At 40.6% G+C, this 19304-nt stretch overlaps 1 protein-coding gene across 3 annotated transcripts in view; it reads left to right on the top strand.

Moving 5' to 3' along the window:
* The first annotated feature begins 203 nt into the window (after positions 1 to 203).
* Positions 204 to 19304, top strand: part of LOC148021645 (protein CNGC15b-like) — a 41383-nt gene continuing 22282 nt past the window's right edge. For 2 of the 3 annotated variants that reach the window (XR_015694363.1, XM_087697110.1), the window contains exons 1-4: positions 654 to 675; positions 1245 to 1311; positions 1420 to 1963; positions 13503 to 13715. Coding sequence is in view for 2 of the 3 variants with exons in the window: in XM_087697110.1 (XP_087553236.1) it covers positions 669 to 675; positions 1245 to 1311; positions 1420 to 1963; positions 13503 to 13715 (831 nt within the window). In the remaining variant the exon portion in view is untranslated. Of the gene's footprint in view, positions 452 to 653; positions 676 to 1244; positions 1312 to 1419; positions 1964 to 13502; positions 13716 to 19304 lie in introns of those variants that run through there. The other variant, XM_087697111.1, reaches the window with a different exon arrangement.

Genomic DNA, 19304 nt, shown 5'->3' with positions numbered 1-19304 from the left:
ATTGTTGAACAAATTACATGGCAACTTTATTTGCAATGAAACAGCCTAGCATAAACACGCGAAACAGTAATATTTGTTTATTTGACCAGAGGAGACATTACCAAAACCCAAGTAAACGACAAAAATATGTAATTCAATAAAATAATGACGCGTCACGCGACGCATGAGTCAAAGTGCGTACCTCCGCGTTGTACTGTTGGTCAATGTCGTGAACACTCGGTCGTTCGAGCGGGCGAGCCAGCCAGCCAGCCAGTGCCTAGGAGGAGGCTCTATCATTCTTATTTACCGAGGTCGGCTAATGCCATGCTTGCTTCCTCCTCCGCCTCCGCCTCCTCGTCCTCCGTCTTCCGCTTCTTCCTTTGGTGTGTCACTGGCAACTGTAAAGGCCGCTCCTTTGCGCGCAGCCGCCGCCGCCTTCTCCTTCCATTCTCATGGATCATTTCGGCAAGATGTACGTGAGTTAAAGTTTTATCCATCCGTAAGAAGGCCCTTCCGTCTGTTGTAGATTAGGGTTTTGATCACTGTCGTGTCGTCATCTGTCCATGGTCCTAGAAAAATTCAGATATGGATTTTGCTCTTTCTAGCTGGCTTCAAGCTCGCAAAAGCAATTCAACCCCTCAAATTCTCTGAAGCAACTACCGCTTACTCCGAAGGGCCCAACTTATTAAATGAGCGGTAAACAGTTACTGCACGACTGATAGTTACTATCCCGATCGATATTCCTCCTCTTTTCTTTTCTTTCCTTGTCTGGTTTCCGCGGGGGTTTTGGGGGGCGGGCGGCTTCCCTTCCACTCTTGATTTCCAGGTAGGATAGAGTTGAGAATTCTGAACTGTGTACATATAGTATCTGGGTTGCGATTTATTATCGTATCATTCTGCTAGTGTATCGTAACACCCTTCCACAGAACAATTGGAATCCCTCCAGACTCCAAATGCATGGATACAGACAGCTGATTTTCCCCATGCTCACTTCGTAATCTGCTCTTGTCATCTGTAACATAACTCAAAGACATACTACAAGGGTTCTTGATGCATGATTCTATGGTGGGTTTTATGGACAGACTATTAGCATCTCCCATGTTCAAAAACTTGGTTTTTTGCCTTGGGACATTTTGTTCCGAGGTGTGTTTATAGAAATTTTTACTTTTCTCTGAAAAAAAAAGAAGGAAGATTGCGGTTTTTCACAAATCACATTCTTAGTTATTAACTGAGCATGAATTGCTCGCTGTAATTGCTTTCATTAGTAAAAAGCATCCTCCTAGTCCGGCGCGAGACCATGAAGCCAAGATGTTGTCCAAAATGCTTTTATGGGTATGCAGAAGCGCATGATTATTTTTCTCTTCAAGGGATGTTAGAGTCTGGCGTAAATCAGCCTAAACCCAAAAGAGCACTCATTGTTTTCATGCATTTTCTTACCAGGTTTAAAGATGAACACCGGGAGCATGGAACAGCAGTTGTATATCCGCATGATTACGGTTCCTTCACTCCTGTAAAGACCCGTGTACAATCGGACTCTTCGGGAAAGAGGTTTGAAGGCCTTAGGGGCTTCAAATCATCCCATGGAAGGTCCAGTTCAAAGGTCTTTGCCGAGGATTACAAGGCTTCACAGAAGAAAATCATTGATCCGAACAGTAACTTTGTGCAGCTATGGAGCAAAATATTTCTTGTCTCTTGCGTATTTGCCTTGTTCTTTGATCCTCTGTTTTTCTTCCTACCTGAACTCAGTCGAGCCAATTGCATCAGAATACAAAAGCGATTAGAGGTGGTTGTCACTGTACTTCGCAGCATAACAGATGCATTCTATTTATTCCATATGGCCCTTCAATTTAGAACAGCTTATGTGGCTCCATCCTCTAGAGTATTTGGGAGAGGTGTGCTAGTTGTGGATCCTCATTTGATTGCAAAGCGTTATTTATTACGAGATTTTTGGATGGATCTTATTGCAGTCCTGCCTATTCCACAAGTAAGTCAATTTGCTTGGCACCTTAATGAACATTTTAAAATACAGGTTTACCTTATTTTGTTTTAGGATCAAGAAATTCGACTCTTGGGTTTTGCATATACTAATGATTTTCAGCGTTTTGTATTTTATTTTCATCAAATCAGTTTTCATACTTATGGTTGAGAAATGTACATTCCGTAGAACATACTTGACTGCTCTTCCACTAGGATCACCCAGATTCGGACAATATAAAAAGTTTTAATATACCAGAAAAGAAATGCAGCTTTCATTTCAAAGGAAGGAAAAAGAAGCTACCTCTGACAGGAGAAATCACTTCTTTAAAAATTAAGCTCAAAAAGTCCAGGAATGCAGGATGACTTCACATATGCTCCATGTGAAGCAGATCAACCATGCCCTATCTATGCTTGCTTGTGGCAGGATAACGCAAGAGTTTAGAATCACTTTATAGATGTCACCTCAGGTAACACTGCAAAGCACTATGATTGGGTTCTTTGAAGCAGGCATTGAAGCAGCTTGAATACTAATGGCAGCATGATGAGAAAATAGGATATTTAAATTTCTGCAACAGCCAGGGCACTCCTGCAGACTTATCCTCCTGCATTAAAGTCTTCCAATTTGATCTAGGATCCTTCCATCTCTATTTGAGCATTGGTCTTATCAGCATAGTGATCAGATTATCTTGTTGCAACATACGTACATTCAAAGACTATCTAGAAGGTTTGGCTTTGCAATTTGCAAAAGCATGTTGTTGCTAACTAGTTAAGCTAGGCACTATTCAGGTGATGAGCTTTTCCATGTCACACTTACTATCAAACTAGCTGCTCATACTCTAGGAGCAACAGTAGACTACTTTGGGACCTTACAAATGAGCAAGCTTGCACAAGCTAAACATCAATCATTGGTAAGTTGTGAAGTGTGTGTATCGTCACTACACAAATTCCATTCAATTATACTTTAGGATTATGAAGTTTAACACCGATTGTTTGGTTGGCTGCATTCACTCTATTACTTGTGTTATTGCTTTTTATTTTGAAAATTAAGCGAGTTCAAATGGTAAAAAGCTGAGTTTGTGAGTCTCAGTCAATTTTAACAGCTACATGCATAGCTCATGGAAGAGTAGTGTGTCGCATACAATTTAGTTTTGAGGGTTGGAATCTTGTCATCATTGAGATGTGTGAGCAGCATGGCATCCGTACGAAGTATGGGTACCAGCTAACCTTCTTACATCTCTGCGAATGTAAAATCATTGTCATGGACTTTGTTGAGGACATTGAGCAAGGAAGAAGACATGAGTATTTGTGCCTAGAAGCTTTCACATGGCGAGAAGATACTTCCATTTTGTGCAACAGGTGATCTCACAATCCACCATGCCCACATTCTATGAATTTGAGTCCCAGCTATTGCGTTACGCTCGACTTTTGATCTATTTCATAGTTTGACCTCTACAGAGGAGGCTCTCATTGCTTCTTCTCAAAAGGGGCAGCAAGGGAAGGGTAAACAAAATCAAAATTCCAATCAAAATAAAAAACAAACTCAAAATCAAAATCAAAATCAACCTAGCGAGACCCAAGGAAACTCCTGGTCCTCTCTAAAACCTAGGTGGCAGAATGTATCGAAGAAAAATTGGTATTGCCAACATTGTCAGAAGGCTGGCCACTTTGATTACAAGTGTCGATCAAATGCAAAACAACACCAAAAGCTAAGACTCAGATTTGTGCCCCTTAGCTGGGCAACCCTTAGTAGGGGTTGTCTGACTGGTTTGCAGAGGCCCACATCGTCTTTGTAGGGACATTTGAGGATGCAAGTCTTGTTCACATTTGTGAGTTGCCTCCTAACAAGGCAACCATAGAGACCCACTTGTCGTAGCTAAGTACTTCATCTACTCCTTGGATTGTGGACAGTGGACTATCCATCATATGATCCCCATCAAGGACATTCTCATTTTTTGAGCCCCTACAGTCGGGCACATGCGAGTTGGGAACAACTTCTTGGTCATGATTTAGACTCACGGTTGTGTTAGTTTTGCCACTGAGCAAGGCCCAGATTGCACTACGTTGGATGATATATATCTTGTGTCCCCTAGTTAGGGGTGAACTTATTATCCGTTCAATAGCTTTGCCAGTTGGGTAAAGTAGTCCTTTTTACAGCGACCGTAGTTGAGGTCCTTGATTCTCAGACTATTTAGTGATTGCTCGTGGTGAGGCATAGCCTAGTGGCTAGTACCACATGATATAGTTTCTTTCCGAGTTGATAGTTGAGGGCTGTGAGTTCCACTAATTCCAGGCTCTAGCTGCTACACAGGAGCCTACGAGCATTGAGCGTCTTTGGCATTTCCATGCAGGACATCTCGGATATGACTCTCTTTATGAGTTGTTGCATCAACAAATGGTTGATGGCCTTTCACGCCTAACACTATCGCGGAATATCTGTAAAGCTTGTTAACTTGGGAAGTAGCACCATACCCTATTCCCTCGGTACTCTACACATAGAGCTAAGGTGCCTCTTGGATTAATTCATGTTGATCTTTTTGGTCCGATATCCACCGTTGCCTGAACGATGCACTATACTTTTTTTTGATTGTGGATGATTATTCTCGTTACATGTGGGTGTACTTTCTCAAGCATAAGTTGGATGTCTTCATATATTTTTTTGCTGGGGTGTTGTTGGTGCACTAACTAGATTGGTTGTCGTGTAGGATGCATGAGGACTGACAGTGGGGGTGAGTTCACCTCCCACGAGTTTTCTAAGTTTCTATAAGAGTATGATATTTCACGTCGACTTACCTCTATCAACTCTCCTTCATAGGATGGAGTTGTAGAGTGTAGGAACTAGACCATCATGAATATGATGTGCTCTATGTTATTCGTAGCAGAGCTCTCCAAGCGACTTTGGGTTGGGGCTGTTAACATTTTGGTGTACATCCTCAACTGGTGTCCCACTGTCCCTTAAAAGACTTCGTATGAGGCATTTTTTAGCTCTCGGCCTGTAGTATCTATTATGTCCTTGGACATCTGGATGGACTCTAGTAGCACTGCTCATAGTGATTATGAGGTGACTTAGTGTGAATGTACTAAGGGCACCTTGGGTTTAGGGCAGCCAAGTCCTATAAATAGGACTCAAGGCCCTATTGTGCACATTCATTGTGTGTTCACTACTTTTCGACCCTTGGCCCATTGGCGTTGTGACACATCTGTACACTCGGATGGCGTGGGTCGGTGGTATCGGATGCCAACCCTTGGGATGTGGTGAAACCAACCTTCGTTCTCGGATAGGGTGGTAAATAACCTGATTTAACATTAATTACAATAAGCAAAAATTACGTAAACTGAAAATGCACACTTAACCACTTTAATCTTAGACATTGGATACCTTGTTGGCCCCAAAATTGGCACTCCTTGTGGTATTTCTTTATCTTATATTGCAAATGGAAGGAGTACAATTGAGATTCTCTCATCTCCTCTACTAATCCAAGTACCTTTTGTTGTCAAAATTGATCAGTAAGTCTCCAAACCAATTTGCCCCTTGGTTTACTTGGGGATTGGCCTTCACTCAGCTCCTTGAAAGACAAATTCAGTCCCAAATCTGATATTGGCATGCTGGCCTCCTGAATCTCCTTGAAATTTCTCAATTTCAACTGTTGGAATTTAAGTCCTAGGTTCTCAATTTTGAGCACGTATTTTGAGGCGGCTGTCAAAACTCTAATTTCTATTGTAAATTAGAGTTTACAGCAGAGATTGATTGAAATCTCTTCCTCTGATGGCTCAAACTACTGAAAAATGCTGAGATAACTTGAGAGATGGCTGGGGGATAAGAGAGAATGTTGTAGAGAGAGATATTTCAGAGTTTCATCGCAAGAAACGCTGAAAAGCTACTGTGCCCTGCTCAAATAGCCATGGAAGCTGTTATCTATTGCTTAGGATCTATAGAAAGACTGTTGTACCCTCCTTTATGTTATCATTTGCACTAAAGAGACCTTAGGCTGTTGTTACCTGCTCTTGGAGGGCTCCAAACTGTTATCGTATGCTATAGGACTGATCCTTGGTAGTTACAAACCACATCAACAAGCTCTCTTTGCTCTCTAACAGCCTCTTTTTCTCTCACAATGGCTAGAATAGACTTCCACCAGCCTCTAAAAACGTTTTTTCCCACTTGCATAGGCAAGTTGTGCCAAGTGGCTACGTTCTAATTGCATTTTTCAGTATTATCCAGCTTATTAAATTAATTTTCAAAATATTAATTCTAAAAATTAATTCAATAAGCATTCTACTACTGAGAAAATTAATTCCACTAGCCAATAATTAAATTGGCTAGACCAATTTGTATTCCAAGTATCCCTGAGCAGTTATTGACCCTTAGATTGGCATTAATTTATTAATTAGTGCAGTCTCTAATATCGCCATTGACATTACCGGCCAATACATTGGTCTAGATTCAAATCTAACACCGGGTATCACCTAGTACCTGTTACGCATAACTGACTACAACTTTTTGCCTTAAGCACCAATTGATATCTCAGGGTCCTAGGTCCCACAATATGAAATAATTGACTTGCACCTCATATGTGGAAGTGACGTTAGTACATTTGGTTAACTTTTAATCAAATGCTAAGCAAAGCAATAAAATTTCATGTTCTTGTGACATATGGTCATGGCTCGGAGTGCTGCAAGCTCCCAAGCTTGGGGGTGAGCCCGTTTGGCTCTACGATTCTAAGGGGATGTTTCGGTTACTTTTGAGTCTTTGAGAGTTCTGCTTACACGCACAACCCTTATGATAAGATAGGCAAGCTCACTCTTTGAGCTGATCTCTTGATTTTTTTAGGATACTTCTTCAAAGGGAAAGCCTATTGTCTGTTTCTATTGCCTGTTCAATCCTTGGACAAACAAGGTGATCGTCAAGAGGGATACGGTGTTTGATGAGAGTAAAATTGTGTAGCCTTGTGAACTAGATTCTGAGTCATTTTCTCACATTATTTCTTCAGAGATAGTGCCTTCTGAGTCGGCTCTACTATCTGCTTTTGATCCACCTGTAGATTCTTGAACTCCTAGGCCTCTTCCATGAGACTTGTTAGCTTGTTGGTATCAACAGACCATGTGGGATTCGGGGATCTTTCCATCGGATTCCATTCTCTGGAGGGCCCTAGAAGATTTGTTCGACTAGCTTGTACCTCAAACTTTTTTTGCGTTGCTATTTTTAGTTGATTATATAGTGCGTTTTGAGTTGGATAGTTAGTAGGAGGCTCTTTAGCATCCCCAATGGCGAGAGGCCATGGAAAAGGAGCTAGAGAGTACTGACTAAAATGAGACTTGGACCTTGGTGGATCATTCGAGTCACAAGAAAATAATTGGGACGAAGTGGATTTTTAGGACTAAGCTAAAGGCTAATGGAATTTAGACAAGTACAAGGTTCGCCTTGTGGTACAAGGGTTTTGATAAAAGCAAGGTATTGACTATAAAGAGACCTTTGGTTCTACTGCATGGCTCACATTCTTTCATTTGTTGGTTGTGCTAGGTGCTCACTACGGTTGGCTAATCTATGAGATGGATGTCAAAAGTGCCTTTCTGGACGCTTATTTGAAGGAGAAAGTCTATGTGGAGCAGCCTTTTAGATTTTTTTTTGTTGATTAGCAAGGTAAGGTCTTTCGCTTTTGCGGAAAGCTCTTTACGAATTGAAGGAAGCGCCATGGTCTTGGTTCTAGAGAATGGATGAGTTTCTTCGAACTCACAGATGCCATTCTACCTCTTATGACCCAAACTTATGTGTCAGTAATACTTCAACGGGGGTCAACTATATATATCCTGCTATACGTAGATGATTTACTCATCATTAGCCCAGATTCTGTTGCCATAACAGAAATTAAGGCCTAGCTTTGTTCTACTTTTGAGATGATAGACCTTGGCTTGTTGTCTTACTTTTTGGGGATGGAGGTTGTTCAATTTGGGGGTAGTATTTTTGTGTCATTGTAGAAGTATGCTCTTCAGTTAGTGGACTAGTGTTCCACGGATTAGACACGGCCTGTGGCCATGCCTCTTGATCCCATTGTCCATCTTTCTAAGGATGCCCTTGGTCAGTCCTTCGATGAGCATACCTATAGGTTTGAGGTAGGGAAGCTTCTTTGGTTGATTCACACTAGGCGAGATTTAGCTTACTCAGTTAGTTTGCTTAGTCAATATTTCATTGCGCCTAGGATGTTTACATTGGCTTGCATGTCTTCATGTTTTGAGATATTTGCGGCGTACCTATTTTTATGGCTTATCTTATGGTTTTGGTGTATGTTTGTAGGGGTATGTCGTGTAACCAACCTTTCTTCCGTGGAAGGGTGGTAAATCCCTGGTTACAACTTAATTACAACAGCAAACAATAAATACAAATCTGAAAATACAAATTTATCTACTGATCTTGGACAATGCACACCCGATTGGCCCCAAAATTGGTGCCCCTTTTGGTATTTCTTTAGCTTTATTGAAGAAAAAGTTGATTTACAATGGGATTTTCCCGATCCCCTTCGCAATCCAAACTCCCCTTGCTGTCCATAGTGACCAGCAAGTCTTCAATTTGATTTGCCCCTTGATTCGGGCACTTAATTGGCCTTCACCCGCTTTGATAGAGATGGAAAATGCCCCCAATTTCAATTATTTACTGGTCCCTCCACTTGAATAGGCTAAAAACAGCTTCAGCCATATTGAATCCAAGCCTTGGAGCTTTCAATTTCTGGCATGCTTCTCGTGGCTGCTGCTAAATCCTAATTTCTGTTGTAAATTAGGGTTTACAGTAGAGAAATTTGCAATTTCTCAGTCTCCAAGGGTCCAAATGTTGAGATCTTTGGAGCAAGGTTGTGAAATGGTTGGGAGATGAGACAGAAAGCTGTAGAGAGAGAAAATTCACAGTTTTGTCGTGAAGAATGACTAAAAATTAGTCAAATGCAGCTATTGCCTTGCCACAACAACATGTAGATGCAAAGAATTGAAGAGAATTAGTCATTTACTGTTGCTGTCTTGTCTCAACAGCCTGTAGATGTTGTCACTTGATGTTGATTGGTCTTCTTCTGCCTCTGGTTGCCGTAGAAGGTTCTCCAATGGCTGCAAATCAGACCAGTAGCCTCTTCTCCTCTCTCTCTTGCAGGCTGAACCATTAAAATGCCTCTCTCTAGCCTCTAAAGACGTTTTTCAATCTTGCATGGGCATTTTTGACAAGTGGTAGCCTTCCCAAGTGGTTTTTCTAGCATTATCCATAATTAAATATTAATTTTCAGTCTTGAAATACTGAAAATTAATCTAATAATTATTTTGGTGCCCTGAAAATAATTTGACTGGCCAATAATTAAATTGGCTAGGCAACTTCCATTGCCGAGTGTCTTTGCGCCATCTTTAACCATCAGATTGGCGTTAGGTACCATTAAACGCCACTTCTCTAGTGCCACCGACTGACACTTATGGCGAAATGAATGACCTAGGCCAATAACTGGCATCAGATACCACCAAGTACATGTGTGGCATAACTTATAGTAACTTTTGCCTTTGACATCCCGTGATTTCCTTGCGTCCTGGGCTTGTAAATTTAATTTAACCCCAGTTGCACCTCACATGTGCAACATTTACTTAATCATGTGATTAAAAATTAATCCACATGTTAAGTGAGGTTTCAAAAATACATGTCCTCATGACACATTGACTTTGACAGAGAGGAGATTCTAATTCCGGCATTTCTATGGTGGCTACCTCTTTACCTTGGGCACGACACCCATCTCTTGGGCTAAGGTTGAGTATCAAGCTCTTTTTGATGGTACCACGGAGGCTATCTATTTGAGGAGCTTACTGGCGACACTTTCGTTTTGATGCGGCTCTCCCACCGTTGTCTATTGCGACAATTAGAGTGCCATTTCCTTTGTGGGAAATCCGATCATTATATCTCGAATGTGGCATATGGGGGTCCACTTCCACTTCACTAGAGAGCAGGTTGAGTTAGGCGCCATATGCCTAGAGTTTGTGCCTTCCTCCGATAACTTTGTAGATATATTGACCAAGGTGGTCAATTGACCAGTATTGCAGTATATTCTACCCAGGATCAACTTAGGTACACCCTCCTTTACTTCTTCAAATTGATGGAGAGAGGGTGATTTCCTTGAGCTTTCTCTTCCAATTTGAGAGGAGGCAACTTTCTTCTCTTGATGTTGACATGATATTATTTATAGTTTCTCTTTCATACATTTTGTATATTGTACTCTTCATCTGCATCATTAGGATGACATGATTGTATAAGGACACTTGGGCAAGTGAAGAATTCCCTTGCAAGGGCAATGCCCAAGTGGCACGGTTACATAGCATTTTGCACAACTGTGATTACACGTGCATTGCCTTTTGCATAACTCCATTGCATTGGCATTCTGTTCTTGTAAACATGCATTTGTGCACATTTATTCTTTTTCGATATTTTTGAATGGTCAACTCTAGATTTACCATATTCGGGGCATTGCCCATGGTAAGTCTCCCTTGCTTGCTTAGCTTCGCTAGCTTGCTTTCCGCACATCTTTTTTACCTCTCCACATAACTACCGTATTTGTTACACACACCACTAGTCTTTTTCTCTATTATTGACATCCAATAGTAGTAGGGATAGCTTGCTTATTTTGTGAAAACCTTTGGGTTTGGCTACTACTCTCCTGTTTGCTACTTAATCAATTGCCACCTCTTGTTTTTGAAACAATCATTATCAAACCCCCCCAAAAAAAATTTCATTGTGGTTTCATTCACCTTTGTACGACTTGGTAGGCCACTGGGCAGCTGACGTGCACCCTTTGTTCGATGCCTTGGCCTCTTTGGGGTGACCACTTGGACTCCCTTGGTAAGATAATAATCGCCTCTATAGTCTTGGTAGGCTGCTGGGCAGCCATTGTGCATCCTTTATTTGATGCCCTAGTTGCTTTGGGGTGGAACGCCTTGGGGTAAAAACTCATAAAAACAAACACTCAAAATTTCGGGTTAGCCTTTCTTTCTAGCTTAGTTTTTGGGCAGCCTAAGAGAAGGGGTTGAGCTAACATAAGCATTGCATGTTGAATTAGCCTCTTAAACAACCCCAAAAAAGCTTAATTATTGAAAATACTAAAATGGTGTGTGGTTCGAATGAGTTTTAAAATGGTTCACGGTTCGAGGTCCTGAAACTTTCTATCAATAGGCATGCTCTGCTTTCCATTTAGTTCAATCTCATTTTTTTAGGTTTCAGGCCCTCTGACTTCACTGCCCACACCTTGTTCGCAGAGGATATCTCAGCTAGGGCTGTGTGTTGCTGTCTACATCCATCAGGTGGTTGTTTCCAGCCTTCATCGTACAATTTTCATCATCCTTTGCTGCTGCCTAGATCTGACGGCTGCTGCAGTCCACTCTCTTGCTGCCGGCAGCTGCCATGTGGCATCCAACTGCTACGTTTTCCACTACTGGCTGCTGCCCTGCTGCAGATGGCTGTAGATCTGCCTGCATTTTCCATAGCTGGCTGCCGTATAGGCTGCCACATCATTACATGCAGCTGCGTTTGTTGTTTTCTCTCTCCTCTACCTATTCAGCAGACACTGCCTGTCCGACACTGATCCGCTAGCACCACACACTGATGTGTTTGCTGCTATCTGACATCTGGAGGCTGCCTTACTGCATTATCGAGATCCGTCAGGAGTATGGCACACTCTCCCGCTTAGCACCTCTGCCTCGGTTGTTGAGACATAGGAGTTTGGGGTATAATTTTCATTTCTACATAGTTTGTTTGCTGTGTTTCATTCAGATTTCCATTGTGTTCATTGTCTCTGAGTTATTGTAACCTTAACTGTGTTCTTTTGAGTTTATGCTTTGTCGTACGCTTTCATTTATGTTTCTACATTAGGGTATTTCTTCACACCTAGTGTATCCTCACACTTAGGAGTAGTTGTTGAATGCTGCCCTTTACGAGTAGTAATTATGGTAGCCGACTTGTGAAATGGTAATGAATAGAATGATTGATCTTGTTCCCATCCCTCTACATGCACCTATCCCTTTTCTCTTCTTCTTTGTCCTTCTTTTTCAGGGAAAAATAGAGCACACCTTTTTCGGGAAAAAAAGGGCACACCTTTTTAGGTGTTCAATTTTGATCTCGCAAATCCAATTTTTGGTATTTTATTCATTTTTTAATATGAGATCCTTGATTTAGATCCTTTTAGAGTCATTCAACCTCAGAAGACATATCTAAATCAATTTGCAAGTCCTCACATGGTGTATCTTGTATTTGTGATTTCTTTTTGAGCCATATACATTAAAGTCATAGCATTGATTTTTATGTAAGGCATTCCGTAGAAGTGCCACTCTTGGGCAGTGCATATCCAAATGCTTTGTTGATATCGGTTGTGTCAGGGCGAAGGCAATTAGAAGGCTTGGAAAAATGGCTAATAGTGAATTTACAAAGGTCTTATGACATTAAGAGAATGTTGTTTTGAAGGCTTGATAAGGCCTTAGGATATCATAACATAAGCCTTGATCTTACATATTATATAGCATGACCATGCGTATAAGAGGATGGGATTATCGCTATAATCCTTATCCCCCCCTTTTGATCAACATGATGCGGTTGATCTTGGTCAACAGCATGATTCTTAGGGGCAGGAAATCCTATCAATAAGTGGAGCTCCCTAGAGAATACCAAGAACATGGGGAAAGAATTGCAAGAAAATCTATCTTCTAGCACCAACAAGCATGTTATTCATCTCTTTAAAGCACCATAGAAAGAAAACAACAGGATCAACATCAATGTCTTCACGTCAATCAAGTTTTTTACTGCTTATTGATAAATCGCAGTCTTCTTTGTGTACTTAGCAATCTCATCCATTTAGAGGCATTGTGAGATATACCAGTTGTTTACATCGTACCATAAATATTGACGCTTCGTCGGTTCTATGGGTCTTGTTCCTTGCCAACTTTGCTCTTTGGTCGCATATAACCATTTGGTGGCCTTCTAGGCCAAAATTACTCCTCTTGCCAATCTCAATATCTTGTAGTGCTCAATATACTATCTGTTTTCTCAAGTATCTTGAGGTATGGGAACTTCTTGTTGGAAATCTTGTGAGATTCCCTTGGAGATACAACAGCACAATTGGACATTTTGCCAACACAGCTAAGACATGCTGCAAAAACATGGATGATAAGAGTGTGCGTAAGGCTGAGAACCTGTTGTTTCCTGGAATGAATCTTAACTACAAGGTAAGCAAGCATCAAAGGGGTGATAAAATACAAAATTTTCAAGAGTGCTACATGAGTGAAAATTACCGTAATTAGAGAGCAAAGAAAACCCTTATCTTGTGTCATAATGCACATGTTTACATTCTCCCAGATAAAATAACAATTACTTTGATGCTTATAATACAATAAACAGAGATAGGGCTTTTAGATGCTTCATTAAAAAATAATATAGCTAGCACCAGTAGTTCTAAGTCTCTTTTCTTTTCTCAAAGATTCATTCTTTATGGGTTACTGGAAAAGGTTTACTTATCAGAAATTTGCTAAATGCTGCAGCGGTTCTGTTTTTGCAGGTAGTAATTTGGATCATTGTTCCAGCATCAGGGGTGATAAGGACATATGAAACCAAGAATGCCCTTCGCTTTATAGTTTTCTTACAGTTCTTTCCAAGACTGTATTTGATTAAACCTTTGTTTTCCCAGATAGTGAAGTCAACAGGTGTTTTTACAGAGACAGCATGGGCAGGGGCTGCTTACAATCTGGTCCTTTACATGCTTGCTAGCCATGTGAGTATATGTTTAAGTGGAGAAAATTGATGAAGAAGTTAGCAATTACTGTGTATAATCTCAATGCTCTTCATCTAATTTTGATATAACCCCTGTGAAGTCTTTATTACCATTGTTGTCTCAACCTCGTGTTTGATGAGGCAAAATGTTTGTTCTAGTCTCCGAACATATCCGTTCAAAGTTGAGGCCTCGTAGCAAACCGCCACTCACATTTGATTAGGCAAAATGTGTGTTGTAATCTCTGAACATATCCTTAAAAATTTGAGGCTTAGCAGCAAACCACCAACTTCTTTTGAACTTCTTGTTTATACTTGCTAGCTCTATGGGTATATTTTTGAGTGGAGTTAAAGAATAAGAGGTTAGCAATTACTATGCATAACCTCAATGCTCTAGGTTTTGTTTTTATACAACCATTGTGAAGTTATTAACATCATTGTTTTGCTCACTCATGTTTGATGAGACAAAATGTTTGTCTAATCTCTGAAGATATGCTATGAAGAAATTTGAGGCTTAACAGCAATCCAGCAACTTCTTTTGACCTTATTTTTCCAGTATTTTCTCCTATAACCTTACCAGATTGTGTGCTCAATTATCTAAAGGTCTGATGTAAGTGATTTACTGCTCTTCAGCACCCAATACTGTTTGTTTCTAGTTTTCTTTGAGTAGATATCTCTGTGAGATGCAGCTTGTCCTAAAATTAGTTAGTAACTTTAAGGAGTATGTGTTCTTCAAGTTTTTAGTTCAATACTTAAATAGACATTTACAGTAACTTTGGATGATGTGGCTCAGTGGAGTAAAGTTGTTAGCAATATACTTTTTTCATGAACTGTACTGTGCCTGAAAAAAGCGTTAACAAATGTTGGAGATTCAGAAAGCTTCATACCAGCACAGTGTGACAAATTAGCGAAAGGATAGTGCGCCAGCTACCTAGCTTAAGCTTGCTCAAGCTCTCTTCCTTGACCTCACATAAATGCCAGGCTCTAGTTTACCTTCTTATGAATATAGGTCCGAAAATTGAGCAACCAAGTTTTTAAGGATAGCTGCATTTCTTGGGATTGTCTTTGCTGAGAAAGGCACATTTAGGCATGGTCACTATTATGCTCATGTTAATTCTTCCATAAAAGAGCTGCTGTTGACATTTCCTGTCCAACCTTTAAGGTTGTAAGTGTGTATGTGTTTCTTTACCTCATTACCAAGTCCATTAAGAAGGAAAACCTCCTTGTCATATAATTTATAGGAATTTTTAAAGGTAGAGCAATAAGACCTTTATGGTGTGTCCATTTACTTTCTGAGTGACCTGAGAACATGTGCAGGCCAAACAAGGGGTTACCATCTTAACAATTCGGGAATTTACATGTATTAGTAAAACAAAAGAAGACAAAAAATGTGGAGTCCTAAACATTTAAGATCTTGCTCTGTCAAAGGATAGATAACTATGTGTCCAAGGAACTAGTCAGTTTGGGAACAATGGAAGCATCATACTCTCCTTGTCTCCCACCTTCCTCCTTTGAACCACTGTTGACTTACTAAGAGCTACTATGGGGTTAGTTCCCAAAGGATGCTCAATGAGATAAATATCTGATCAGCTGACCCTCTATAGGCTTTTATTAGGTGTCCTACAAGGAACAATGGGGTTACAATCCATGGTATGAACTTTTGATTTGATGTAACCCCATTTCACTCTTGCTTGTATGCATTCACGGTATGTTTCATGTGTTCAATGAAACAAGATTCTAGAGACAACCAAATGGGTGATATGTTCACCTAACAATGCGAAATATTTGGGTTTGGGTTTTGGGATTGGGCCACAACCTGCTGATCATATATATGCCTTCCCACGATTCTTAATACACACAAATCAGAATATACCATTTGCTTTGCTGGTCATCATTGAGCTTTGATTGTGCTCCACATGACCACAGGCAATAGCAATAGGTTATTGATACATCCCCATGAAATGGTGCTATAGGAGATGATGGTTTTAGGGACGTAGTCCATGCATGTTGTGTAGTCAAGAGTGTTTGTGAGGACAACCTCCATGTGTGTTAGTAATATAGTTCTTATAGGAGAAGTTCACACACACACACACACACACACACACACACACACACACACACACAGAGTATGATCTCATGTGTCTTAACTTTGCTTCGTTGGACATAGTTTGCTTCGTTGGACATAGAAGTCGTTGTAAGAACTGGTGCAGCCCATCTGTTTTTAGCTATGGAAAAAGTAGGGAAATCATTTGGGTCAAGTATCTCTTGGCAACATATTACCGTGCCAGAGCATTTGGGCGGTGTTCCCTAGTGGGATGTCAATATTCATATGAAAGCTTCATAGATGGCCTTGGTATGGACCTTGTATGTGTTAGTAGAGTATGCCAGCTCATGTGTGAGTTTGAGCATGTATTGTGGGCTGGGCACATTATATAGATATTTTAGGCATTTTTATTGCGTAGCATTTTATGCTTTATAGCATTTATTGCTGCCAGTTAGTTAGCATTAATGTTGGCCGACTTGACATATTTTATGGCATTATTCATGTCTATATATTCTGGGCTCCTCCTCAGTCAATTAGTTCACCATTAGGAGGTCCCGTGGAGAGAGGAGCCGGTGCTAGTGCCCATGCAACTAGTGACTCACTGTTGTATGCGACGGTCTCATGTCTGATATATGGATTCCATATCCTAAGCATACATTTGAGTTCTCATCTATATTGTGTTCTTTCTTTTCTTTTCTCTTTTATCTTGTGTTCAACAGTTTATTTCAGCACATGGTTATGCTTCCATTGCTGAACCACTTTTGACATGGTATCAAATTTCAGCTTCTATGCTCCTGTTGTATTTTCTTTACTGATTTTAGGACTGTTTTGACCATTGCTGATCAGGTAATTGTTGCTCCAACCAGGCGACTTGTTTTACCTACGTTTTTGTTGACGTCAGCATCCATACAGCTTGACTCACCCCTCTCCTGCATGCATGGCAGTTCCAGCCTGTGTTTTGGTGTTTTTGTATCTCCTCTTGGCTGGGCGATCACTTTATTCGGCTGTTTTTTCTCTTTAAGGTAGTTTCTAGTTGATTTTTTGACTTTTTGCAACAGTTTTCTTCTTGTTTTTGTTCAGATTTTGGTGAATACTACATGTGAACTCTCATTTTTTGTAGTTTGTGCTTGTGGTTTGGCTGTGTTCCCTCTCCAAATACCTTCTTTTCTCTACTTCTCTTTTAAATCCTCTACAAAATCCTTCCAAAGGCTCATCTTATTGAACTCGTACTCTCCAAACTCCCTCCGGTGTTCGATGGAGTGGCAAATGCTTTGAGGGTGCAGACATCATCGATTCTTGTTAGTTTTACACATATGACCTCCATGCTACTTGAGCATGAGGCATCATTGCAGTTACAGGGGAGGCTTTCATCAGGTTCTAGTGAGGCTCTTGCAACTTCAGAGAGGGGTTCAAAGAAGAAGAAATCGAAGACTCAGTGTTACCACTGTGGGAAGAAAGGTCATTTATGGAAGGTCTGCAAAGAGTTAGCGGCTTCCAGGAAGAAAAAGGAGAAGCTTCAATTGACATCTAAGTTCATGGTGGGTTGGTTATTTGACAGAGAGCGGGTGGCTTTTGTTTGGAGCTCACATGAGGGAACACTTAGGCGGTCTGGCCAAAGGAGGGGGATCGTGGTCATTTATGCGCTGTGGCATTGGTGATAGGATGGCCATGTGTGCTACATTAGAGGCATTGTTGACAGAAATTGAGAGCTGCTATGATCTTCTCTATCTTCAGGAGCTGGTACAATTGACATCAACATCAGGTTCTCTCCGAGGCACCTTGGTGGTGGCTTGATCATCCACTGCCTTAGTATCCATGGTTCTACTTGGTGTTTCTATGCTATACGGACTATGATGTCATTTATCATTGTATCATTGTATTGTATCAAATCATCCATGATCTAAGAGAGGGTGTTGGCAGAGTATGTTAGCTCATGTGTGAGTCTGAGCATGTATTGTGGGTTGGGCACATTATGTAGATATTTTAGGCATTTTTATTGTGTAGCATTTTATGCTTTATAGCATTTATTGCTGCCAGTGCTAGCCGACTTGACATATTGTATGGCATTATTTATGCCTATATATTTTGGGCTCCTCCTCCTCAGTCAGTCAGTTCACCATGTGAAGGTCCCATGGAGAGAGGAGCCGGTGCTAGTGCCCACACAGCCAGTGACTCACTGCTGTATGCGACAGTCTCGTGTCTGATATATGGATTCCATTTCCCGAGCATACATTTGAGTTCTCATTTGTATTGTGTTTTTTATTTTATTTTCTCTTTTGTCTTGTGTTCAACAGTTTATTTCAGCACATGTTTATGCTTCCATTGCGGCACCACTTCTGACAATATGAGTAGCATCATCCTTGGGCAGATATTGCTATGGCTTGTGTTGAGGAAATTGCATCTCACGTGGTTGCACTAGAATCTAGGCCTTGTGTTGGCATGCCTTGAATTTGACTCAAGAAGGCAAAATGCAATAATCTTTTCTTCTTTTATACTTTGATTGCTTCTTGGTAGGAGATCCTTCACTTCACTACTTGGCATTGACCTGACTCTAGAAAGGTGCTAACTATTGTAAGTCTAGGTTCTGGTCACATCCAGGTTGCTTGAATTGCTTAATAAGCTTATAGAATGTGGTAAGTTTAATAGGATGGCATGATGGGGTTTGAGGACTATATGAGATTCTATCATCCTTGGTCGGTCTCACATTTATATTTTTTTCCATTGTATTTGTCAATACTTTTGGGTTTTGCTTATAGGCTGGTCATTGTGGTTAGATGCCATGCTTGATAGGAATCTTGTTTGATTCTTGTATCCAACGATATTGTCAATGTTTGTGTTTGTGGATTGGTTGACTTCTTAGTCTTGGTTGCATCCACAAACACATGTGGTCTTGGTTGCATCCTTCTCAGTCTGGTGTCTTCAGCATTTGGATACTTGGGCCAAACTGGATAGGATGTATATTTTCTAGAGTGAGTCCTTTCTTCTAGCAGTGATTGATATGTGGGTGGAGAGACAACACACATTTTCTGATTATTCTCCCTTGGTTTGGAAATGACTCATCGGCTGGTTTATACGTTCAAGGCTTAGCTTGCTCGCTTGCCACTATATTTCAATTAGTCTTTTTTAATTGCATGATCAGTTTATGGGGTGTATGCAACAACTGATTGCTTTGTTTAGCATAGAGTTTTTGTCAGCAAGTATCGATGCATGGCCTGTTTTTAGGGCTAATGCACGTGCTTTGTCCGGACAATATGATATTCGGTATGCATCTACTTTTCAAGCTGAATTGCAACATTTGCAATATTTTGAAACATTCGATGTATATGAAATAGGTAGGGGATACCTCTCATGACTTGTCACATGTTCTGAGTGGTTGAAATGCAAGGGTCTTTAAAAGGAGAAATACACTAAATATAAATTGCTGGCATATCTCAATGCACTTCATGATAATAACTTCCAAACTCGTACTTTCTTTGCTCATCTACGCCAAAAAAATGGGTGGAAAAATATTGTGCTTTTAATGAATGCACAAGATGACATCGTTATCGA

Source organism: Lygodium microphyllum, chromosome 17, assembly GCF_053477565.2.
Source record: "Lygodium microphyllum isolate KBCC chromosome 17, Lygodium_microphyllum_v1.1.10, whole genome shotgun sequence".
Taxonomy (NCBI): Eukaryota; Viridiplantae; Streptophyta; class Polypodiopsida; order Schizaeales; family Lygodiaceae; genus Lygodium; species Lygodium microphyllum.
This window is presented reverse-complemented; position numbering and strand designations above follow the sequence as displayed.